General features: G+C 40.8%; 1 protein-coding gene across 1 annotated transcript in view; it reads left to right on the forward strand.

The window, feature by feature from the left end:
- The window catches only part of lrrc75bb (leucine rich repeat containing 75Bb), a 40,641-nt gene that overhangs the window by 6,157 nt on the left and 7,398 nt on the right, over window positions 1–27,086 (forward strand). Inside the window, exons 2-3 of the mRNA XM_085358225.1 lie at window positions 6,619–6,747; window positions 8,645–8,757. Coding sequence (XP_085214351.1) covers window positions 6,619–6,747; window positions 8,645–8,757 — 242 coding nt within the window. The remainder of the gene's footprint in view (window positions 1–6,618; window positions 6,748–8,644; window positions 8,758–27,086) is intronic.

Consider the following 27,086-nt stretch of genomic DNA (forward strand, 5'->3'; position numbering starts at 1 on the left):
GTGCAAAGACGTGGTTCAGTTTCTCCGCAAGCGCCTCGTTGCCCTCAGCCATCGTGGTATTTCCAGGCTTGTACTTGGTTAGGTGCTGAACTCCCTCTACATTTTGTTTATTTGACTGTGGGGGTATGATAGATCTGAGCACAGTGAATAACATTTAACCTCCTAGTACAGGGGAGGGCAACTAGTACCTGGCTTCCACATATGTGAACATCACATTTTGTGTTGTCTAGACCAACATACTTAATTTTTGCTCTACAAGGGCTTGATAATTTAAAATGAATGTCCTCATATGTGGATCTCATTTTTCTCAGAAAAAATCTGGTAAAAAAAAAAAAAGGTAATTCTTTGTTTTTCCATTCATCAGGTCCCAATCAGCCCAAATAACAAAGAGAAATTAAAAATGCATGTCATGAAAGAGTTCAGGTCTTAGGAGGTTAATGTTTCTTCCAAATGGGTTAGGGTTAGGGATGTGCAGCTATAATGCTAGAAATGCAGCACCAAGCTAATGCAGGGAAAAGCCTGGCTTTGTCGAATTTGCTTCATAATACAGCCACCGAGGGAAGGACTTAGCTCAACTCTGTCTGAGAGAAACAAAGTATATCAGCAAGTGTCTTTAAAGCTTGCTTGCTAATTAGCATGTGTTATAAATGTTACAAATAAGTTAGAACTTCCTGAAGTTTCAGGTGACTAACAGGGCGCAAGAAGTTTTTTGTTTGTGTAACAGAACCACAGAAGACCCGTCCACGTTTGCATACTTTTCAGCATCTTTATTCACGGCTTTTGAAATGTACAAAACAGCTGCAGCTCTTCAGCAACAACAGTCAGAGAGCACAGACTTTAAGCCGGCGAGTCATGATTGCGGATGCCGTGCAGGTGCGTCTGCCTCCCCTGCAGCAGCACCGCAGACTACACCCCGCCACACTTTGTATCTAGAAACAGTTTGGTTTCTATACACAGGCTAATGAACAAGCTAGTTTCAGAAATACTTGACTTTTTGTAAAGCCAGCACTGGATGCAAGTGTCTACTTCAAAACCAATATGTAGTGACTCATATTAGCGTTCCCATGTATCAACGTGACAGCGAAAAGCAACAACCAAAATATCATAAAATACAGAAATAGTCATCTTACTGTGTCCTGACACCTGTGACCAAACATACAGACTCCATCCTACCCTTACCAAAGTGTTGTTTAAGTCTTTACAGCTTTCATTTTCATATTACAGCCATGATATTTTGAATTTAGTCCAGTCAGTGAAGAAAAAAAAAGGGTTAGCATAACTGGAGTTGGAGCATCCTTCACCTGACAGCTCTGGCATGTTTCTTCCTACATAAAATGGTGGGACTGGATTTGTTGCACTCTGCAATATATTTAATTGGATTCTAATGAACTGCATGTGTGGGATGATGTTCTGCGGTTTGGAGCTCATCGCTCGATTCAGACTTTTTTGTGACAAAGCACACACCAGATTAGATATGCAGCTTTCACAGGGGACATTTGTCGTGGGATCTGAAGGCACACAAGCGTATGCACAGGCATCGTCTCAGTGAGAAATAGCAAAACATTTCATGCTTTTATAATTAGGAATCGGTCGGATTAATCCACGGGATCAGATCTTGTTTTGCGTAGTTGAAATGTCTTTCGATTTAGCTGTGAATGCTCCACAAAGAAAAAAAAATCATATCTGATGCCGCAGCTGTGCTATGGTTAACACGCATCATGATCATAATCTCCAAAATCCTCTATGCCTCCACTTTTAGACGCATGTGGCACCTTCTGTCTCCAATTAATGAGGTTTATTGAAAGGAGAGCTGGTCTGGAGGATAGCCCGGCGTCAGGGAATCCCACAGATCTCTGCTGTAATAAATCAACACAAAAGCTGGAGGAGGAGAAAATGCTGATGGGAGTTTTCCTCTTTGCCTCCACTGTGCCCCGCAGTGTTATGGCTGTCAGCACATATAGAGCATGTCTTACACAGTTTCAACCTCCAGCCTGCAGTTTGAAAAGCTTTTCAGTTCATATAGAGCTGACAGTATTTATTTTTAAGCTCCACGGCCTCTTGTTGCATGCTTACATAAAACTGCCATCACAGTAAACTGTTAAAGGAAGATCGGCCAGTGAAACACGATTTTATATTCTTTTCGTATTTAAAAAAAAGGGTCTGTAGTCTGTTGATATATCTGAGTAGGGAAACTCTTTAATTTGTCTTGAACTAGGAAAAGACGTTGATGCTTTATGCCTTTAAAGACCAGATTTCCTTTGACTTCCTTTCCTTTTGCTGCCAGCCTTTAATCTTCGGATTATTTGGTCTCCTCCGCTTCGTTCATATCTTCTCCGCCGTTTGTTGTTTCTTTTTTTAATATGGCTTGTTGTGTGTTTACGTGTCGGCGTCTTCATCGAAAAGGTGGCTGACACTGCGTGCTGCTGGGGTTATTCAGCGCGTCTGAAAACATTACATCTCAAACACTCAAACTTCAATATACTCTATTTACATTGTCGCCACAAACGAAAATAAAGCCCGGTCAAAAAATATCATCAGCCACCCCACTGGGGATGTGACCTGTTTTATGGTTTTATTAAAATCTTCTGCACATCACACAGTCTTCTGGTTATGAACTATCAAGATAAAAAAAAAGCGACGTTAGATTGAATCAAAAAGCATTATCCTCAAATGGATTAGAGGTCTTACATTTTTTCCCATTTCAACTGGTTAATGTAAGTATCCAGCTCCAAATATCACACTGATTGCCCATTTTAGCATCCCTGCATTCAGCCCTTTAGTGGTGCACCTGTGACAGAGGATCTGTTGTCTTCACAGCATTTTTTTTTTTTTTTTTGGGGGGGGGATTATTATACATGTGACGTCTGATGCATCAAACAGTTGAGAGGAGATGCAGTTCACAGCCTCACACCATTTCCTACAGTTTCAGGGAAACATCTCAAACCAGCAACAAAAACCATCCTCTTAGTTGTGACTGAACATGCTACAAGTTTTATCCATGTTGCAAAAGTTCTTTTTCGGTGTCTGTAGCTTTACCTTTGTTTAATGAAATAACCCTGGCCTGAGAACCAGGCAAAATAAACTTGTGTTCTTGCAGGTTGCACAAGTATAGCTATAGTCCTCTCACATGTTAACTGAACCCTGGAGTTTACCTGTGCGTGTTTTGATTAAAAACCCACATGAAACTCTGGCAGAAATTGCTACATTACGCACAATGTTGTCGGATGTGGTGGCATTACTACTAGATCTTCATTTCTCAGATGCCTGGGGGGAGTGAAGACTCTCGCATGTACTTGTGCAGGCAGAAACAGTTAAAGTTAGCAGTCTGACAGGTTTGTCTCTGCAAACAAAAAAAGGTTGCACTGTGGATCCCGGTGGGCTGTACTGAAAGCCTGAATGAGGACAATTGTACATTGTTATATGTATGTTTACAAAGCTGAACAAATTTTTAAGGTCCATAATCTCTTGTTGTGTCCTTATGTAAATCTGCCATCACTGTAAACTGTAAGAGGATGGGCCAGAGGAACATGTTTTTCTATTCTTTTCATGCTATAAAAATGCCAGTAATCTCTTAATATGTCTGAGTAGATCAACTTCAATTAGTAAAAGATTGTGATGCTTTATGCTTGTGTGCACGTCTCTGTAGATCAAGCTTTTTTAACATTTGCAAAGCAGATACAGGGCAACAGAAGTTTCATTTTCTCCACCACTGTGTTGCTATAATATGACAATGGTGCTCCCCACCCGTAGCACCACTCCACAAAATCTGCTCACGAACAGCTTGAGCAACATGACAATGAGGCACTGATCTACCCTGCAAACTGTCTAGCGCTCAGTCCAAATGAGCATCTGCAGGATGGATTGAAAAAAGCCCAATCAGCAGAGGCACTAACCAATAACGATCTGCTTGCCAGTGTCTAGATTGAAGGTTTAGCTTCAGCAACATTATGTGCCCAAAACTGAGTTTGGCTGACTACCTAAACATACTGAATGACCAGGTTTGTCCATCAGGTGATATTTTCTCCCCTGATGGCAGAGTCATAGTCCAAGATTCACTGAGCTCAAAATGTGCAAGAGTGGTTCAGGGAGCATGAGTGGTCAGATTCTTCCATCATTAACACAAGATGTTGGCAAAGAAGTAATGAAACCGTGGACAGAAATACATTTTGTGACACTGGATAAGTGTTTGACTTTTTGGGGTTTTCAGGCCAGAAGGTAGAAAGTCTTGAAAGAGTGACCAGACCCTAAAAAATAATGAGTCATTTCTGTTTTGTAGTCTTTCATGTGGAGAGTATTAGATTTCCTGGTACCAAATGGTAACACTTGGCAAAGAAGCTTTGATCCAGTTGTGTAAAATACACTTTTTGGCAATTAAAAGAGGCTTCTCCAGAAGTCTGTAGTGTAAATGGTAAATGGCCTGTATTTGTATAGAGCTTTACTAGTCCCTAAGGACCCCAAAGCCCTTTACACATCCAGTCATCCACCCATTCACACACTGGTGATGGTAAGCTACATTGCCACAGCCACCCTGGGGCGCACTGACAGAGGCAAGGCTGCCAGACACTGGCGCCACCGGGCCCTCTGACCACCACCAGTAGGCAACGGGTGAAATGTCTTGCCCAAGGACACAACGACCGAGACTGTCCAAGCCGGGGCTCAAATCGGCAATCTTCCAAAGCGAACTCCCAATTCTTGAGCTATGACTGCTAGCTACTGCTAGATGCAACTCTCTAAAGGATAGGCCTAAGAGGAAAACACCAGGATCATTTTAAATTTTCATTTTAAATATTCTACTATGTTCTGTAGATATAAATGACCACAAGCTGGAAATTAATTTACTCCCAGAAGCAATGAAAATATGTTCCCCAATCAGAAGAGAACAGAGAAGGGAGAGAGCAGTTGATCTTGTACAAAACAACAGGGGTGATATGCAATCTGTGAAGAATCTTATACTGAGTCGCTCTGTCTATTGCATATGAGGGCAGATTTTATAATGCTCCCTGCCAGTCATCCTCTATATATTCTGTGCCTGAATCCTTTTCCCACTTATGAGCAATATTAGGCAGCTCATATTCATCAGAGGAACAGAGAAGGGAGTAGAATAGCGAAATAAAAGACTTCCCAGATTAAGGCTCTAAGACAAACCGCTCTATGATGCTATAGGTAGGTAACTGAACCCTGTAGGTAGGTAGGTTAATAGAAGTAGAGGTGAGATTAGAAGATAAAAAGTGCCTAACTTTCAAATATCCAAAGAATTGTTCCTTTGGACACATTATCTCCCCGTCCCACAATAAGGAGAAAGCAGATGAGCCAGTGCCAGCAGGAAAGTCAGCATTTTGGACAATAAGGGACAGCAAGGATTTCATATTATTCCTTCCAAGGTATTTAGTAATATAGTGCCAGTCTTTAATACTGTTATATAAAATAAGATGGTGCTTTACCACTGGGCTTATATTACTGACATAACGTGACCAGACTCCATAGGAAGCGTGGAGAACTCCAAGAAGCAATACATGATTCCAATTTAAGATTTGCATTAGCCAAGACCAAAGATGTGAGCATGGCAAGTCTGGTTGTAGAACAGTAATTTAGGCATGGAAAGGCCACCCATGTCTGTATGTAACTGTAAAGGTATAAGCCTCTGTCTAGGTTTTTTGCCATGACAGATTCATTTAGAGAAGGCCTTTTGTATATCCTGAATATTCTTCTGGGCAATTACAGAGGAAGCATCTACAAAGTTTATAAAATATGAGGGAGGATATTCATTTTAATGAAACTAATGTGGCCTATCAGAGAAAGTGGTACGTCATGCCAAGGTCAATGTCTTTTCTTTTTATTGAGGAATAAACTGGAAGAAAATTAGGTTTCCACAGGTCCTTTAGGTTTGGCAATGTTTTGATTCCCAAGTAAGTAAAACCAAATACAGACCATTTGAAAGGAAAAAATTTTCATTATAGTTTAGTCCACAAATTTTACCAACCTCCAACAGCTGGTATAGTTCTTTCGTTTGAAAGCCTCAGTTTTACTCCTCTTTTATAATTGTTCCTATTCCCACTCAGTATTGATAAATCAATTGAATCATGTCAAACAAACTTTTTGAACGCAAAGAGAAACTACAAATTGCAGTCGATCATGATCACCAACTTGAAAATATTAGGTCTTGTTTTTCATCTTTTTATCTTCTTTTTTTCTCTTGTTTTTTAAAGTCATCAAAGATGTATGCTGTATAATTATATTACAGTGGGAAAAGAACAGTTCAGAGAGCTCATTAAATGCTCACAATTACAAAGACATTTGGCAATGATGAGTGGATGTTAACTACAACTGTATATTCTGTATACTGCCCAGCACACCCTAATCAGCTACGTTGGGTGGAGAAACACAGCTATGATGGGAAACACTCATCAGCTGACCTTGTGTTAAGGAGCCGTGATGAAAGGGAATAATGAACATAGCTGACAATACTGAAAGTCTATTTTCAGTTAACTAGCTATGAAATCTCAGTTTAATATTTAAAGTGTGGTTCAGTTGAATCAAATTCTGTTTTTGAAATTCTAATCCATGGGTTAGAAAGAGTAAATTGAATCACTCACATCCTTTTTCTTGTCTCTCCTTTAGGATTTGGGACTTCAGGGAACGTCACTCAATGACATTTTGTACAAAAATGCAGCGTTTCTAAACCTGGTGGACCCCATTTCCCACGAGTTGCTGCTCAGCCTTGCCCGGGACCTGCAGTGTCCAAAAAGGGTATGAATAAAACAGTTTTATTCATAGTGAACATTCAAAGCAGCTGTTTGTTTACAGACTTGACACCAGTAAAAAGGACAAGCAGTACATTTCACACAGAGGCTACACGCACGCCTTCATTAGCCACGCTTAGATGCTTGTGTCATATTCATTGTCATGCTATTGCAATAACAATGAACCATCGGTTTGCTTTGTGCAGGCACAAATGCAGAAGACAGGAAGAATGGAAAATATTGTAAGCGCTGACTCATTAGCATGAGAGGTTAGGGATGAATATCAGGGCCAAACAGAACCAGGGTATGACTCTTCATTGTTACTCTGCGCTCGGTTAGCCCAGTTGCAAGTGGGAAGCAGCTATGCACCAGGTGTATTAAAATACCTGCTCTGGTTGGGTTATACTGGAAAGCACGGTCAGGTGCCAGGCAGCCAGAGGTCAACAGAGCTCTTAACCTCTAGCTTCCTGGCTTTAGGGGGCTCATTACCCTGGCACTAACAGTGAGGGAAGTTTGAGGGCTTTGATAAATAGCCAGAAAAATCAAACTGGGGAAGGTAATGCTTTCCTCTTGGAACTGGGAAATCTAGGAAAGAGCAAAGAGAGATTTTCCAACACAAAATTTGAATTCTGCCCAAAAATCAAAGCCACTTTTTTTTTTCTTTGTCCAAACTGGCAGTCGGCTCGTTTACTTGCAGCACAGCATACAAATCAGACACGTTGAAATTCAAAGTACATTTCAATCTAAGGTAAGAGGCTGAAGACATTACACAATCTACTCAGAGTGGCTGTAAAACATGAACCCAGAAGCTATTACGGATACAGTTATGAAAGAATGGCTGCCACAGGGGGAAAAAAACGTCCTTGTGGTGTAGTTATTACTTACTGAGTTCAGATGATAATCACCTGGAAGAAACTCTAATCTTATCTTTGTTTACTTCAGCGAGGAAAGCCCTGGAGGTAGGGAAGAAAAGTGAGAAGCTGGCAGCAATGTTCTCCTGACTGGCTGGCGACCCGTGGCAGGATACTGTGTTAAACGTGACAAGGGTGTATAGCGGCAATGTGGTGGATATAGGGCCCCGCAGGTGCTTCTGTGGCCAGTATTTTCCACCTTAGATTTATTTAGGCTGAGCATTCAAGGGCATACCGTGGGTTAAAACATACATCATATGCCAGTGTCTTGTTTTAATGCAGACCCATTATTAATGCTTAGCATTGCTTATAGAGTTACAGTACTGCACTCTGTCAATAACTCTGGAGCACGCATTTTTCTAAGAGCACTTTTGCTCTGTAAATCAGCATGCGCTGCTTAACATCGTGCTCATTCATCCAAGTGGCTGAAAGAGAAGCACTGAATGTTTTGAAGCGCGTGACATGTTTGTTTGTCACCCAAGAAAAGAAGAGGCAGCGGGAACGGTTAATCGCCTTAAGGTAAATTGGCCCTGTCTTTTTTCCTCTCTCGCCGCATTGCCTCTTTCTAGTTGTCGTGTTGTACCATTAATTAGATTTAGCCTGCCCAGCGCAACCCGTTCCAGTGTTTGACGGAGGAGGGAGAGCGAAGAAAAAGAATGTAAAGAGGTGCCGGAGAATCAGGAAGGAACAGGAACGCAAAAGAGAAGCTGAATTACTGAGTCATGTGGAAAATGTTTAAAGCAAGACAAAGAAATACTTTGTAAACATGTAAAATTTGGTAGTTTCACAAGTATTTTTTTTTCAGCAGTAATAAAGGAAGAAAATATATGCTAATTACTGACTTTTAGTATATCTAACATCTGGAAAAGCTGTCCAGTATCACATTGTTTGCTTAGTTCCCTGTTTCAGGTGTGCTCATGCATGAGGAACAGTTTGTTTATAGATTTGTGGCTTGCTTTTCTGTCCCTCATTCGCCCCTTTTGTGTGTTGCAGGAGACTGACTCGTTTAAGTCTACTAACAAGATATGTCGCCAGCTGATTTACCACCTGACCCCTCACTCCAAGTGGACAAGACAGAGCGTGCCCAGGAGAAAGTCCCAGGCCTGGTGAGTGTGTTCTCTTGGCTACCGCCTGAAACTGTGCCATCACACAGTAAATATATCCTCACCGTGTGTGTCAGTGTGATTCACAACCCTCCGGAGCATCTGTGGAATAAAGCAAGTGTGGAACAATCTCTGTGTCTAGGAATATGTTCCTTGACTTCTTGCTAAGCCCTGCTCCTCTTAGCTCATGCAGCTAATCTATCTCCAACTTACCAGGAGAACAGTGCAGATTTAAGATCCAGTCAGATCCCCTGGCAACCACCAGTCACTAGAGGAAAATGTAAAGTCCTCAACCAGCTTGCAAGTGGAGGTTGCAAGGATTTGGGGTTGCTTGGGGTTCACTGACCAAGCTCTAGATTTTCCAACATAAGGAGCCCAGACAGGAGAAGAGAAAAATCAGCGTCTCATTTGTAGAGATAAGCTGCTGAATTTGATGGCTGGAATGATTGTGTGCAACAGATTTTATATCAATTTGCGCACTAATAAAGCTACACAGCTAAGATAACTGCTCCAGTTAGCAGAAAGGGGTTTCTTTGGCTCAATTTTAAATTGTTCTTGCTGTTTTGTCTTAAAATAAGTCTTAAATATGCTACTAATTAGACAAAGTAAGGTTCTTTCTCAGTGCAGAGTGAATTTAACAATATGGGCTTTAAACTATTCAAGATCTGTATCATCAGAGCTGATCGGATCATTATCATTTATCATGTCATTTCAACAACAATCTGTAGAGCTCATCCTCTGACTGTGAATACATTTGACCTGCCCTGTCTGGATTTGTTTTCCATTTGGTTATTAGGTTATGATGTGAAAACTGGCAGTTGGAGTGGGATTTATGTTTCCTGCATGCTGCTCTTCTTAAAAACATTATTTCCTTGCTTACATTAGCCAGTCAGGGTTGCATTAGTAATACAACCAAGGGTACCATGACCACAAGGCGTAGCTTGCACTTCTAACCCACAACCAATCACAGGGGAACACTAAATGACAGGTTTCATTTTTTCTTTTAAAAAAATTGTTTACCTGATGTTTTTTCTTCTACCTAAATAACATTAGAGCTGATATGCCCTTACAAATCCTTGTGTGTAGCCAGTAATGATGTTTTTGTATCATTAATCAACACAAAACATAAAGACAAAAAATGTAGTATTCCACTGTTAAGGACATTTCTGTGCTTTTTAAGTGTTTCTTATATTCATTCACATAGTTTTGCTTCAGTTATGAAGCGATATGGTAAACTACCCACGCTGACATCGGCTCAGGTGGCAGAATGCAGACTTTTAAAGGTCGTCAGTTCATTACATGCAGCAGAAGGACCGATGAGCTTATGCCACAGAGAGGCGTCCCCCATCAATAATTCACAAAAATCGCTGCTCCCCCTACGTGTTGGTCAGAATTTGATCAAACTTGCATACAGAAATTACTTGATGGGTCTTCATCTGTGCAAACTGTGCTCAAGGTCAAAATCACATATGTTCAAAAACCTGTGAATTGTAATGGCTCGTGAGTTAAATGAGCATCACTATGGTTCTGGTCTTTACCACTTATCCTATTCATGGCTGTTGGTGGACTGCGAGCCTATCCCAGCTGTGATAATAACACTGGGATAGGCCGATGAACCGCTCTTTAATTTTTAATTTGTACTGACATTTATCTGATCACACCCCTGACCAAGATCCTTCCTAAGAAAAATAGAAGACGCATCTTTAACGCAGTTCTTTTCATCTGAACTTAAGTCCTCAGGTTACAGTTTTCCACCTTGTGCCCTGTATTTGTTTACATGGACATGTTTGTGATCCAAATCAACTTTCAGTGCATAGTCAGTCAGTCTAACACCACCACTAGCCTGCCTGTGCTCTCTTGCTTCATTTACAGTACATTTCTTAAACATCACTATAAGACTGGACTCTCACACACGTCACCACACATTTCCTATAATCCTATAATTCCTATAATTTATAATCCTTATCTTTATAATCTCTTCTGCTATTTGCACATTCTTTACTGTAAATTCCTAAGTTAATTTGTAAATTTTTGTAGTAAACTGTAAATTGTAAATATTGTAAAACTTTTCTTCTGTCATTTAATGGTCGGGCATTGTACAGCTACAAGCATTTCACCCCCATGTCATACTGTGTATGGTTGTGTGTGTGTGACAAATAAAATTTGAATTTGAATTTGATTGACGTTTTAAATACAGCATATTATATCTGTGCATATGTACAGGTATAAGGTTGTATTATCTGCAAAATAACAAAGTCAAGAATGAATAAAGTAATTGTGAATCTTTTACTTTTGTTGTTTTACTTACTTTAGTTATGAAAAGTGGAGTTTTTCCTGGTAAATGTAATTTTTCTTGTTGTAAAATAACACATCACAATGTGTGCTTACTGGGATGTGTCCGTTTTCTCACTGGCCTCTCAACAGCAATGCTTCTTTTTTCTCTCTCTCTCATCCAATACTGCTGTGACTGAAACACTGCCAGTGACAAGTTTGACAAACCCAGAGCGTTAGTCGCCCTCTCGTTCCCTCAGTAGTAAAATCTGCTACAAACCTGTCCCGTGTCACTTCATACACTGTTTTGAGTTTTATAAATAATTACTACAACAGTTCCCTGTTGTATTATTTTTATGTCTCTAGGTTAGTTGTAAATCGCTTTTCATTAGTTCCCTTCCTGTAACCTTAGTCATCTCTTTGTGCTTCGTCCTTTTGTGTCTCCCTGAAGTCTGCCGTGCCTCCCGGTTTGTTTACCTTTTGTCTATGTCAAGTTCATGTGTATTAGTCTCTGTCTGTGTTTGTGCTTCCTGTTTTATTTTGGTGATCTCTTGTTCATGTGCGCCGTCTTGAGTTTTGCTTCCTTTGTGTCGTCTGTTATGATTCTGCTCATCAATGCCTCGTTCTCCCCAGCTGTCTCCACTTCCCCTAATCACCCTCCTGTGTGTGTTGTCTGTCTCTCTGTTCTTTGTCAGCATCTGTTTAGTTCCTGTTTCGTCTTGTGCTTAGTGTTTTCTCAGTCCTAGTAACTCCGGTGTATTTCTTAGCAGTTTATAGTTTTCTGTTTTCCCCTTTTGGACGTTTGCTGCTTTTGTTCATTTTTTGCCATCAGTTGAATAAAGAGTTTGCTTTCTGTTAAACCCCGCCTGCTCGTGTCCGCATTTGAGTACAACTCAGCTTCCAGTCTGCACATCCTGCAGATTATGACACAGATCCCAAAGGTGCTCTAATGGATTTGAATCTGGTGACTGTGGAGGCCATTTGAGCACAGTGAACTCATTATCGTGTTCAAGAAACTAGTTTGAGATCATTTGAGCTTTATGACCTGTTGTGTTATTCTGCTGAAAGAAGCCATCAGAAAACAGCTACACTGTGATAATAAAGGGATAGATGGTCAGCAACAATAATCAGGCAGGCTGTGGTGTTTAAATGATGTTGGTACTAAGGGGCCAGAAGAGTGCCAAGAAAATATCCCCCACACCGTTACACTACAGTGTCATCACCAGACAATGTTTTTCCAATTTTCTGTTGTCCAACTGAGGCTATAATTTACAGGGGAGCCCCTGTATATTGTAGCCTCTGTTTCCTGTTCTCGGCTGACAGGAGTTGAATCTAGTGTTGTCTTCTGCTGCTGTAGCCCATCTGCCTATTGTAATGAATGGTTATTTGCATTACTCTGTCCTTCCAGTCAGCTTGAGGCAGTCTCGCCATTCTCCATGACATCAACAAGGCATTTTCACCCAGAAAACCGCTGCTCACTAGATGTTTTCTCTCTTAAACTAGAGATGGCTCTGTGGAAAAATCAGTTTCTGACATACTCAGTCCTGCCTGTCTGGCACCAACAACCACATAAATCAAATTTCTTCCCCAGGCTGGTGCTCAGTTTGACTTTGACCATGTCTGCATGTCTAAATTGAGTTGCTTCTTTGACTGGATGATATTTTAACCAACCCCTAAACTGATGTACTTTGTGAAGTGTGCTTTAAGTGTGTTATCAATGCTTGAGAGGTAGAGAGAGAGCGAGATAAAGGATGTAAAGGAGTAAACAAAGGACACTGATTTGATCAGCTCGAGAAAAATCCGTGTAAACAAATAAAAATGCTCAAACTCAGTTAAGTAACAGTTACATTTGAGGAAACATTATGGGGGGAAAAAGAAAAGAAAAACAGTGCTAATCATAATAATACGGCACTCTCCCCGAACAATTAACCCAGATCGAAAGATGGTTTGACAGCTAGAGTTGCCTTCCCGCCCGAGTCTCTTGGTTGCAATGTTTCGAAATAACACTCAACAAAACAACAAGGCAGACACTCCCAGTGTGCTCATTAGCAAGCTCTGTCTCTCTCACAGCTTCGGCTGCAAACATCCACACAGCAGCACTTTACTGTGGCTGTCTCTCTGCTGCTGGATACGATGCTGTCTGAAACATGCAGAAAACGTGGCTGCCTTTGGATTAGATTAAGCATCAGTTTACTTGATTTCAGATGCTTTTCATTACAGCTCAATCTTCTCTTTCTCAATCCCTCACTCCTTTCTTTGGCAATCTTCTCGCCCACCTTTAAGCTCTTCTCTTTCAGTAACCCCCCGACCTTCAGTTCAACCTATTTGAAAATCCCCTTCTTGCATCGATTTTCTCCCTCTCCCCCTTTCCTGTGGGATTTTTTTCTCTCCTCCTTGTGAGAGTCCATTTTGTTCAACAGTTGCCACACCGAGCGGTTCTGCAGTTTGAGTCGAGGCTCTGGGGAAACGCTCTGGGGGAAAGGCCTGTCAGTGAGAGAGAGGGAGAGAGAAAATCTGGAATCAGTGCAAGGTAGCAGATTAAAAGTCACACGCAGCCCCCGCCTGCCCTCCCCTTCTTCCAGACTCACTTTGAATCGATCAACAATTTGATCTTTTTATAAAATGAAAAGGCGATAGCTATTACGTAAGCTGCATTGTACCCTCGCAATCTTATTTTCTCCATTCACACGGGAGATTACTTTCATGAAATATATGCAAGTGGTTCCAAATGTTCAACAGATGACATATAAACTATAATTCAAGCTTTATTACAGAGTCTTGTTTTTTTTTTTTCTCTAACACTGTAAGTGCAAAGCAAGTGTGTCGCGCATAATATATTATCGAGGCAGTTTCATTCTTACTCTGCAGCTGCTTGTGCCAGCTTTCTACAGTATTGCCAAACATCCAGTGGAGTTTTTAATGTTACCGTAATTGGTATTGAATTTCAGATTAATCAAGCTCATGCTTCATATTGCACTAAAATTGCGCCTCCAGCACATTTTGAAGAGATTGGAATCCAATTGCAGATTGCTATTTCATTACTCGTCTTTACTGCAGGGCAATAATTGATGCGATGCTCTGGCAGCAGATATTAGAGGCGTCTTCAGGTAAAATTACTATAGCTCAAGAAGAGCACTCATTCTAATAGGGTAGAGAGAAAACCATCCAAGTATTGGAAAAATATCTGTGGAGCTGTTTTTTTGGTTGTTGTTGTTGTTGGTGTATTTGAGTCAAGATTTAACTGAAGCTCATCTTCAGTTTTGTTCGTCATGCTGTCCAATGCTGAAACCAGGCGCGGCTGTGACAGCTGTTTTGAGCAGGTGGGAACAGCTGCGGATGAGTGTTGATAACCCAAGTCCTGATATTTGACCCAGACCTCACACTGCTCAAACTAAACTGCTTTTCCACCCACATTTCACACTGTGAAGGATGTCCAGATGCCAGTTTCATCACTTTCATTTTGGCTTCAAGTTTTAACAACTGACATCTTCCAAGGTCTTGTTCGTCTGTAAGTACTCACGCTTTCATAGTGATGTAGCAGTGATTTAGATGTGTTTAGTGTGTTATGAAATAGTCAGAAAGAAAGCATCTGGAAACATCTGATAACATTTAACATCTGAGATCACTTTACTGTTGCACAACTCAAATATTTTGTAATAACACAAATTTACAACAAAGATTAAAAATGCCACGTGTTCATCGGGAATTTCAGTGGAAACCAGCAGAGTAAAGGGAAAAGAAACAAGAGGCAGATATCTATAATCTTGAGCTTCTGTCATGTATGAAGTATTCATGGCTGGACCATCGGTTATGCTTTGTTTTGCTCATTTTCAGCCTGATTTCTGGTCATACCTCAACTGAAGTCCAATCACAACATGTGAAATGTGCACCTGTCTTCCAGCACATACCGAGCAGCCTACTGGATCATAGACAGTATGGGACTATATTTTAATGAGTTGTTAGTTGGCTGTTTTTGCATAAACAATTTCGACATAAACATTAGATCTCAACTCAAGAAACAAGTACACTAATAGCCATGATCTGCCTAAATCTTGCATCTACTGCACAAAGCTCACAAATGTGTCATTCTCCTTTCTACCAGAGTTGAAATGCCCTTCCTACTTTAACAAGATCACCTTTTCCGTGCCTTTGCTCATAGGCTGCACTTGCACAAGTGGCACTTCATGTCATGTTGTCACTTCGGAATCACACCCCTGCAGCACTAACGAGTGAAAAGCCATCCAGGCATCTTCACTATACAACTAATTTTGGTTGAGTAGTGAAAATTCTCTAGACATCTCTTTAACAGTTTGGATGCCCATGACCACTTTTACAGCTTCAGCCCCGAATCTGTGACAGCTTTTCACTAATCACAAGGGAAAAAAGCTCAGTGGGATTTTCTAACTAGCTTTTTTCTGCTCTCCTCAGCCTCATTTGCTCTAATCTTTAAAGAACTCCCGTCTTCCTCGTTTCCTTGCTGTTATTTCGAGAATTCCCCTTTTGCACAATCCTTCCAGAGCCACAGCAATATTTGACTCAGAGCTTACCTCAAGCCAACATTTACACTGATGTGGTTTTAAAAAATGTCTGTCTTTAATTTATCTTTCTGGGAAAGTCAGACCAGATGGGATATTTATGGTGTTTTTAAGGTGAAGTTCTGAAAGGACACCATGATGGAAGCAGAGCTACTCTAAGTGTTAATTTTAAGAAACGCAATAACAAAACGCTGCTTTGACTCATTGGCTTTAAAAAGGCTGAAATACACCACTCAGATCAAATAGACAGCAGTGAGAAATGCACAGTGAGGCGCTCATAAATTAAACCAGACAGTGATGAGAAGAACAAAGGCACATGAGGACACATTCAAGTTATTTCTATTTATTATTATCTTAAATGTTTAACTTAACTCAAAATTTCAAGTTGTTTTTCAATTTTGATTTAATTATTCAGAAGTCGAATCTGTAAGTCAACATTTTCAGCTAATAAATCGATATTTTGGCTTAAGAATGGTGAGAAATCTTTTTTAATGGCAGAGACTTCCTTAACACACATCCTGTGAGATACAGGGAAAAGAGGGGGAAACTGCTAACATGAGCAAAGGCAAAGAAATAAAGAAATTTCAGTAATCTTAAACACACTGACCATGAAAGTTTCTTGGCTCCCTGACGATGTATTCTACTCACTTTCATGTCATGATGTCCTGACTTTACCTCTGCTGCTGTGATAATTTGCTGGGAACACCAAGTGGGTCTCAACTTGGAAGTGATGTAACTCAAATATGCACCAGGGGATGGAATAATAATGCTTACCGACATTGGATGGCGTGGGAAACGTTAACACCGAAAAGAGAAAGCAAATAAAAGCAAAGAAAGCTGGATCTGTTCACTTCAGCCCAACTGTGACAATGAGAAACTTGTTTTAATTGTGGACAGGACTTTAGTTACCGGCCAGGTTTTTTAAACACTGCAGGAGGAAGTTCTTGGTCTTTGTGCACAAGGTCTGTCAGACTGTCAGAGTTCTTATTTATATATTCATACTTTGTGGTATCCAGTGTTAAGGAAAGATATTTCAAAAATGTATGCAAACATAATCTGTTTGAAAATAAGTGAATGAGAGGGAGATGGGTGGAAATGCAAACTGGGGCCAATCATCCAAAGCAAGAGAAGAGCATGCGGGCAGGGTGGAGCGGTTGAAGACAAGTGTCGGATTTCATGTGTGACAGAAAGAGTGAGAGAGAAGGTTAACAAGATGGTAGTGAGACCTAGTCTATTGTTTGGAGACAGTGGCACTGACAAAAAGACTGGAGGTCGAGCTGGCGATGGCAGAATTGAAGATGCTCAGGCTGTCATTGGGAGTGAGCATGATGGATAGGATTACAAATGAGTATATGAGAGGGACAGCTCAGGTTGAGCAGTTTGGAGACAAAGTCAAATATTCAAGAGTGAGATGCTTTGGTCGCATGCAGAGGGATAGTGGATATATTGAACAAAGGATGTTGAAGAATGAGCTGCCAGGCAAGAGGAAAAAGGGAAGATCTCATAGGAGGTTCATGGATGTAATGAAAGACATCCAGAGTCTTGGCGTGACAGGAAAGTATGCTAGGGTGAGATGTGGTGACCCCTAAAAAAAGAAACCAAAACAACACGATGATGTAAACACGATCTGTGGAGACAATCAAACAACAGTGTTACTTTAAGCTTTGTTAAAGTTTTTACGTCTGTATAAGGAAATACAACACAATGTCAACCGAGCAAGGCAAACTGGTCCTCAGCTCACATCCTTGGCCTTTCCGTGAAGGGAAACTGAAGAAGCTGACTGGAAACATGTGAACATATGTTTCATGCAGTGTAATGGTGTTATAGCGACAGTATAGCACTACACATTTCAACCCTGCTTTCTGGTTGAAACGTTGCCTTTCTCAACACAATACACAGGACACTGTTTGTATAGTAGTAGCAGCAGCTATACTAGTAATCCAATCATGTGTGTGTACTAAGTGGTGCAAATACACGGAAGAAAAAGCCTTTAAAGGTGTGTCGTTGATGGGACGGCACCCGATTAGGCATTTAGTCCCAGACAGTTCCTCTAACTCAGGTCTGAAAGCACCTTTTGGTTACTTTCTGACTTTAGCTGTTGTGCTTCCTTGACCTATTAAAACCATGAAACTGTGGACAGACATTTTTTTGTTCTTCTTTAAGCCATCAACAGTTGAAACTTACATCTGTCCAACACTTTAGCGTAGAGCTAAATATTAAGCTGTTACCAATAATGTGCACATCTGCTGCTGGTAAAATTAACTATCTAGTTCTTCTTTAATGTTTTTACTGTACTTGTGACATCTGCAAACTAAGTTTTGTGTCATCTGCCTTTAAAGCATGCGTGACCTATTTGTCTGGAGCCAAATTACCCCCCTGAAGTGTACTCTGGCAGTCCAAACAGGCTCTGACACAGCGTGCCTGACCTCTGACTACGCCGCAAGGTCAACGCATAACTGAGGAGGGGAAAGAGTTTGTGGGAAAATATGAACTACAGATGTCTGTTTTTTGTAAAATGTGACCGTCCCTGTTTTTATTTCCCTTCGGCGATGGAGTACTCTACTTGAATGCACGCCACATTCAGTCTCCTCGATCTCCTGTCTCTCTGACCTCCACTTTTAATACAGCCTTAAAGATCCATCCACCATCCTTGTCCATGAATAATTGAGGGCTTCCCGTGGAGATCCTGCAGAGTGAGGCGGAGGGAGGAGGAGGCGCTCAGTGACTTCAGGGCACGGGGTGACAATTAAATAATTAGAATGATTAAATGTGTTGATCTTTGAACTGAAGATCGCTGGTGTAGTTCGTTTAACTGAGATAAAATCCTCTTTATGCATTTCAAGAGCTTCTTTCTGATGGTTTCTCCTCTCCTAACCGTTCATGTTTTTAACTGTGAATCAGAGATAAGGCTGCTTCACTAAAACATAAATAAGGATTGTTGTGTTTTTGATGATCTGCGGGGTCTCCTTCCTTGAAGGCTGACACAGATCACTCCACACGATCAAGCCCCCGGGCCTGTGTTTGGAGCCCTGCATTTTAATGCTGGTTTCATAACTGCGCCGTGACACGGTGTAGCAGAGACAGGCACACTCCTCCATGATATACAGTTATGTAATGCAAACTGTTTCTATGTGTTCTGTCGCAGCGCTCTTTCCTCCCAATCATCTAGTTTGTCACATGAAATCAAATCATGGGTGAATTTATAGCTCACCCGAGAAGCACGTGTTGCTTCTGCCACACTGCGCAGTTGAATTGTGGTACATCCTGTACCGAGAGGTTTAAGTATCATCGGCACAAAGGCAACGATATGCTTTTGGTTTGAATTTACATGTCATTAGAAGAGATCCGCGTCATTGCGTCGCTGGGCCGTTTGTGTTATTTTTGGTGTAAAATGAACATAACAGGGCGTTAATGTTAGTGGTATTTACATGGGAGTCAAAGACATTTGGTTTCTTTTGCGCTGTACTGTACATTACTTACATTTTTTGGTGGGAAATTTTTTTTTTTATGAGAAAAAATGTCACAGCAGGTTGTGCAGTCTGACGTGTTTTCCACATCGATGTGTGAAGAGACCTCTGAGAGTTGTGTGATGGAGTAGCTTATAGTTGTGGTTTATAGAAACTCGACAGACCCTGGAGTCTTTTTTGTTCCTGTTTTTCTTTGTGCTAATTAAAACTCCACCTTCAGACTCGTACGAAAGGCGGATGGTGACTAATGGCGCTGCATCTTTAAGGGTGGGACTGTAAGTTGGAGACTGTTCGACCTGTGTTTTCCATGATTTGTGTCTTTCGGTGAGATGAGACAAAAAAACAAAACAAAAAATAGCGAGAGCTTTTCTCATTTTAAGGGCACACGCTGTCACTTCTTTCTCAGTCAACACCGACGTTTCCCCGAAACTTCGAATTCAAAGTTTCCAAGAACCAAGTGAATGATTTGAGATGTCAAAACACTGCACAGCCTCAAGCTGCTGCATTGACAGTGTACAATAGAGGCAGCCTTAATCAGCCCATCCGCTAAATGTTTCACTGAAATTTAATCCAAATCCAAATGAGCTTTGAGGCTATTTTTTCCTTCCCAGAAAATGTGCCATTATCCCCATGAAACTGGAGGACTCTGGATGGTGTATGTAATCACCACTTTCATGTTTCCTAGTGCATTTTCTGCAGGAACCGTAGTATCAGTATGACAGTTGCATAGTTGTGCAAATTCAACTCCATTTTTAGAGTCGCTGTAAAGAATCCTCATTAACACGGGTCAAAGTAGCCTGAGGCGTAAGAGTGACACATAGCCGATGCTATAACTGAGTCAAGCTCCACAAGCTGGTGGAGAAAATGTTGAGCCTGCAGTCAAAAGGCCTGAAGTGACATCTGCAGAGAACTGAAGGATCGGCCCTTTAGCAGCTCACTTTTCAGCGATGAGTTTGTACAGTACATTGGACCCTTGTAAGGCCCTCCCTGACTGAGACAGACTACCACGCATGTATTATACAAATGCCCGGAGGTAAAACAGTTCAGATCGATCTGAGGTATAAACAAGTCAAGACCAAAGCGTTGATGAAGCAGACATTGATCTGGTCGTCCCACGGGTCTGTGGTACAGCATCCATATCCAGTGTTTCTTAAGTGCTTTTATTTTATTGCCCTGAAATGAATCTGGTGTATCTCTGCATGCTCAGCGGGAAAAAATTCAAATCAAATTTGTAGTTCAGAGAAGTTTCTCCTCACAGCTGAGATACTGCTCGTTATTCTCTCTGATGTGATCACGGACATGCTGAACTTGGTCAGAGCTGTGCAAATGGACCACAGACCTTTTCTAATAACATGTTCTAATGAGACAGATTATATAATATAAATGATTTATTAATGGGTTATAATTTGTAATAAAGTATTCAGCTTTCATGCTTTTAAGAGACTGGAGAGAATATGGATAATGCCACCATCAAATCACCCACAAACTTCAGCTGTATGGCCCACACAGACATATCTGCTTAATAATGCTTCAAACCAAGAAATTAATATATTTCATAACAGAGACCGGAGACTTCTTGGATGGGCTGTTAGTGTAATTGATTGCACAGCAAGACCTTATTTGTCAAAAGAAAATTAAATAAAATAACGCTATGAAAACACTACTCAGAGGTGCTGTTAGAGGATTATAGAGGTTAGGGTTATAGGTTAGGGTAAGAGTTTTTTATAATTAAAGAAAAAAGTGAGAAAAGTAAGAATTATCACATTAAAATTATGAGGGGGGAAAAAGTCAGAAATCTACGGTGGCCCCAAGGGGTCAAATATACTGTAATTTAAGAAGACGCTTGTAAATTAACAATAAAAATTGCTGCAAAAGCACACAAAACACAATGGAAATTGAATAAAAACACAATAGAAAAAAGAAAACATCTGAGGGACCGGAACAAACTTAAGAGAAGCAGAGAATTCTTCAGTGTTGTGAGGGAGAAAAGGGGTAGTGTGTGTTTAAATCGCATAATTCATACAAAACCAGCGCATGTTTGCTATTAGCAGTAAAATGTTAGCTTGTCATTTCTACCGTCTCCACAAAAACACTTCCATTGTGTTTTGTGAGTTTTGCTTTGTTTTGGAGGGGTTTTTATAGATTTTTTTTGTTCTGTTTTATTTGAGGTCAGAATTTTGACTTTCGCCTCAGAATTATAATTTTTTTCATCATTGTGAAAAAATAAAAACCCAAATTCTGTGATTAAAGTCAGAATTTCTCACTTGAGGAAGTTACTTGGAAACAAAACTCCCTTTTAACAGGAATAAAAATGCAGTAGAAACAGGCTCAGGGAGGGGCAGCCATCTGCCGTGACCAGTTGGGGGTCATTTTAATAACTTATAATGACAGTGAGGCATATTTAATATCATACATCTCATTATTGTTAGCAAGCTTTTTTAATTTTTAAAAATAACTGCTTAACAGTAATAGTTCTTTACAGAAACTATATGCAACTGCATGAGTGAAAAGATGAATCGAGATGTCAGCCATGCAGTTAGCATCTCAAGAAACAGATTAATGATTTTTCCCAGGTTCTCCGCTTTCCTCCCACAGTACAAAGACATGCATGTGAGGTTAACTGGTCAGTCTAAATTGGCCGTAGGTGTGAATATAAGCATTGTCTTTCTCTTTACGTTTGCCCTGTGATGGACCCGTGACCTATGCAAGAATACCCCGCCTCTCATTCTATGCCCAGATAGGGTTGGCTCTAGCTCCCCAGGATAAAAAGAGATCCATGTAGTCCACGAGTCATGAAGTCTGCAGATAAGATTTTCCCCACATTTCTCACCCTATCAGCTCTTTTTAAATGTGTTCATCTCCTCAGCCTTCCATCTCTGCCTGGTTCAGTGCTGAGAAAGTGTTTGGTTGCATTCAAGCAAAAATTGATTAGTACATTGGTGAAGGAGGGAAGCTGCAGACTAATGATGGGCACTTAACTTTTTGAGACAGCTAGACTGAGTGGAGACTAACGGGGAACAGAAAATGAGTGTGAATGCAGAAATCAATGGACCTGCTACGACCGAGCCTTAATGGAGAGGCTTTAATGCTGTCTGGGGATGTATAGAACAAAATTACAACTCCTACATGTATCTGGTAAATGTTTCAGTGAAAATGGGAAAAAAGCCAAAGTTGTATATTTTACATCTGGAAATAAAAGTTGCAAATTGAATATGAATATTTTTCTATTCATTTTTGTTTAAAAAAAAAAAAAAAAAAATCAGCTGTTATGTATTCAAAAGGCACAGAAGTCGCCGGGCAGCCTAGACTGAATAAATCTCTGTCTCAACAGCAGCAGATTGTGCAATAGATCAAGCCACTGTAGGTTTTTTAATCAGCGCTAACTCCATTGCAGTCTGAAACACGCTGAATCACTCGTGTAGCTCCTAAACCGAATTCTCAAAAATGTTTCATTAAGTCATTATTCTTTCAATTTGTTCTGACCCTTTTTGTGCACTCCACTCTCTTTGCCTGCACTCATTTTTAACGTCACAAACCCCAGATGTTTTAGTCTCCACCTCTGGGGTTTACATAACTACAAATCAACAAGGACCCTGGTTCAGTGGATAAAAGTTAACAACATCCCAGAGGAAAGACGGCATATGAAAAGCAATTAGACAGCCTGTGTGAACCCACATTTAAGCAGCCAATAGTTTGACACATGAGACTCAGCCATTATTGGATTCCTGCGCTGTTGTATCAGTTGCTCCTGAAGATGTCAATAGATGGATTTTCCTCAGTTATTTGCTTTTAAATTGGTCCCGAAGCTGGGGACGCTCTCGTTCACATCATATTTATGGGGACGTGCTAGCCTTTGAAGTTGTTTGTGACTGAGCTGGTCCAAGAGGAAACGCACCACTGCCTACAAGTGTGCAACCACATCAGAAAGAGCAAAATAAGACATTTTGTTGTTTATGTTGTTATCATTTTCATGCTGATGGACAGTTGCATACACTGTGGCTTTAGAAATCCTACTTATGCCCCCTGGGCCTGCAGCTAACTAAGGAGCCCGTGGGTGGAACTGAGCTCACGGAGCTGGGAGGAAGCACATTTTGGGGGATGGGGGGGGGGGGGGGGGGGGTCTTTACTCTGTCTCATTAAAATCATATTAGAGCCCCACCTCCCCGTGCACCACCTACTCAGTTGCAGCACCTACTGTGCCTGTCTCATGAAATAGCTCTTTCTACATGAATGCAAAGGCACCACAGGTGAGAGGGAAAGGTTCTAGCAGAAGGAGGAAAACCTCCTATAAATAAGTCAGAGAGAACAATAGTCACTTAGATGACAGTAAAGAGCAGAAGCTGCACAGTGGAACAGAAAACCTGTGGTTGATTAACCCAAGAAGACTTCTCCTGCTTTTTAAGTTGCTTCTTAGCAATGTGCAAACCTCATTCATCATTTTCTGTTTTCTGTATTATTAAACTGAGAAAAAATTATTGAATAGTAATTTAATTGTTAACATATAAGAGATCACAGAATTTGCCGAGAAACTAACGTCAAATATGAGGAGCGATCCCCAAACTAGGTGTAACAGGGGGACAATGAGAACGAATCAGAGGGGGACCATGGAAAATTAAAAAAATATATATTACAAATTAAGCAATGAAAATTAGCATAGAAGACTTTGGACAGTTTTCAGGCTCCTGTGCTGTGTCACATGCACTGGTACAGGTAGAACATAAAAATTACATGAAAAGTAGCACTGAAAAAAAAACCTTTGTTTAACTGAATCTCTGCAAATTAGCTTCTTGAAGGTCAGACATACTTGCACATCAATTGCCCTGGTTAGGATTTTATGTTGTTATTATGTTAGGTTCACTAACGTTCACTGTTATCAGCCAATCACATGGCAGCAACTCAAGGCATGCAGACGAGATCAAAATAACCTGCTGAAGTTCAAACCAAACATCAAAATGGAGAAGAAAGATGAATATCACTTTGAATGCTGCAAGACTGCTGGTGCCAGACAGGCCAGTTTGAGTATTTTAGAAACTGCTGATTCTGGATTTTTCACACACAGCCATCAGTTTACAGAAAATGCATTAAAAAGGCGAAAATATCTTGTGAGCAGCAGGTCTCATGGTGAAAATGCTTTGTTGATGCCAGAGGTAAGAGATGAATGTCAAGACTCCTTTGAGCTAATAGGAAGGCTAAAAAAACATTACAACCAGGGTATGCAGAAGAGCATCTCTGAACACAGCATATTGAACCTGCAGCAGCAGAAGACCACAATCGGTGCCACTCTTGTCAGCAAAACTTTTGTATGGGCTGAACAAGAAGATTGGTGTTGCCAGGTCTGATGACTCTCAATTTCTGCTGTGATTTCCAGATGATAGGGTTAAAATAAAATAAAAAACATGACAGCATGGATGTGTTGTAGTACAACCCCAACCTTTTTTGCACCACGGACCAGTTTATGCCCGACAATATTTTCACATGTTGCGGAATAATACAACAAAATAAAACCAGTACCGGTACCAGAAAAAAGAAGATTTATTTATAAGACACGGGAAAAGACCCAGGGAAACCAAGTTAACGATAAAAACAATTAAAAAAATAATGTTAAAAACCCTGAGAACCATCAATTTCACACCCGAGCCTCAACTCTCGCAGCCCAGAGCAAACAACTCGCGGACCGACACCAGTCTGTGGCCCGGGGGTTGGGTACCGCTGTTGTGGTATAATGATGTGGCTATATTTTCTTTCTTAGCATTGTTTAAATGTCACAGCTTACCTGAGTATTGTCCGTGACTATGCCCGTCCTTTTATGACCACAGTGTTGTGATGACCGTCTTCTGATTGCTGCTTCCACCACAATAACTCGCTGTGTCATTATCTCAAACTGGTTTCTTGAACATGGCATTGAGCCACTGTAATCAAATGACACAGTCAGCAGACATCAATCCAGTTGAGCATTTTACCCTCAGCAGTACAAGACTGATGGGGTATTGTCATCACCCCGCCGGGTGGGCGGCCAGGCAAGTGGCGTGCACACCTACGTTTGTGAATGCGATAACTCGAGGAAGAGGAGAGGTAGGCGTTTAAAATCAATAGCATAAGTGTATCTACTAAAAATATTGGACGAGTTCGAGTCTGACCTCAAGGTCAGAGGTCATGTTTTCTGAAAATCTTGTGAATGCGATAACTGGAGAACGAGGCGATGTAGGACTTTGAAATTTATACCATGCATGTATCTACTAGGAGGCTGCAGTGTAGCGCTGGCAGCTGCCAGTATTTTTAGGATGTGATGGAACAGGAGATTCACTTTGTGGATGTCCCCTATAATACATAACCCAAAAATACGGTTTTCATTCTCATATGAAAACTGTTCTAGGTCTTTTAATCTGTTAATTATTAGAGGTTTAGGTGTACCTGGTGCGTGCAATTCAATAACCTTTTGAAGGGAGCCATTCAAAAATGAGAGAATGAAGGGGTGAATATGTTTGCTTCAGCAGATCAGATTTAGAACAGGAGAGACTGTGAGGCTGTGAACAAAACAAACCGAAGAGGCCAAGAAAATAGAAAAGAGCAAGAAAGTGAGAGGCAGTGAGCAGGAGTGAGGATATGAGGGAGGGAGAGATGAATTATAGCCTACTCCTCAAATCAATAATCTTGCGAATCGCAGCCCCGGTGTGCTACAGATCTTCTTCTTTCCCTTAACCGAGCAGAGAGGGTGACAGATGTAAAGAGCACAGCCTGCCAATTTATGAGGCTCCCAGACAGACCAGAGAGCAGAGAGAGATGTAGGGATAATCCTTTATGCTGGCCTAGATCGTTCCTGTCTACATCGCCTTCAACTGGTGCAGAACGCTGCCGCTCGCCTGTTGACCGGTTCAAAAAAAAGAGAACACATCACTCCGGTTCTCTGCTCTCTCCACTGGCTCCCAGTTGCCTTTAGGATTGATTTTAAAATCTTATTGCTGGCTTTTAAGGTTTTAAATGGCACTGCACCTTCTTACCTGTCAGAACTCCTTAGTACTTATCGCCCCAGGAGATCTTTGAGGTCAGCCGACCTGATGCTTTTAGATGTTCCCAGGTATAAATTAAAGACAAAGGGAGAGAGGGCGTTTGCTGTGGCTGCACCCAGACTGTGGAACAGTTTACCTCCTCACGTCAGACTCTCCAAAAGCCTAGAAACTTTTAAAACCGCTCTTAAAACTCACCTCTTTTCATTGGCTTTTAGAAAGGTTTAATTTATTTGTTTTATATATTTTTATTTTATTTTTATCAGCGAGGTGTTTTACGAAATTGTGTTCTATTGTATTTTTATCTGTATTTACTGTACAGCACTTTGGTCAGCCTTGGTTGTTTTTAAATGTGCTCTATAAATAAACTTGACTTGACTTGACTTGACTTTACTGCGCCTGAGGAGGCAGAGGGGCGAGGAAAAGCAAACAGGACTAAGACAAAAACAGAATGAACCTCTGGTCGCTCAAACAGAGCGTTTTTCTGCTGTTTGTTGATTTTCTTTAACTAATTCTCCATTTGTTTGGCATATCTGTTTCCTCTGACTTCTTCAAAAAAAACAGTGTTCTGCAGCAGGCTCTGTCTACACACTCCTGTACCGCCCTAACATGTATGTTTCCTCCTTTTAGCTCAGCTATCCATATTCAACCAAGTTCTTTTATAAAGCAAATGTTTTGTTGAGCAATTCCATGACAGATCTGGAAGTCTGATAGTTACCGATAGTAGTATTTCACCTTTCACTGTGTTCCTGCTAAATGGAGAGATTCCGTAGTATCCATTGTTATATCTTCACTCCGGGTTACTAGTATAACAATGATACTCGGACCACGACGTAACTTGCGGTATTTATTATAACGGAGCAACTTAACATGGAGCTAGCCCGAGCAACAGCCGAAAAGCATCATTTCCCCTAATGCATCGGGGCAAGCCCACTACGGATCCTGTTATAACCCAAAATACACAACATCTCCTCCCCTCTTACAAAGGATGTACTATGAAATAAACAGGTGATCTACTCACAAACTTCAGTCTTCACTGGCACATGACAGTAATA

Source organism: Diplotaxodon limnothrissa, linkage group LG7, assembly GCF_057381915.1.
Source record: "Diplotaxodon limnothrissa isolate DT_005_m linkage group LG7, D_limnothrissa_male_GT1.1, whole genome shotgun sequence".
Lineage (NCBI taxonomy): Eukaryota > Metazoa > Chordata > Actinopteri > Cichliformes > Cichlidae > Diplotaxodon > Diplotaxodon limnothrissa.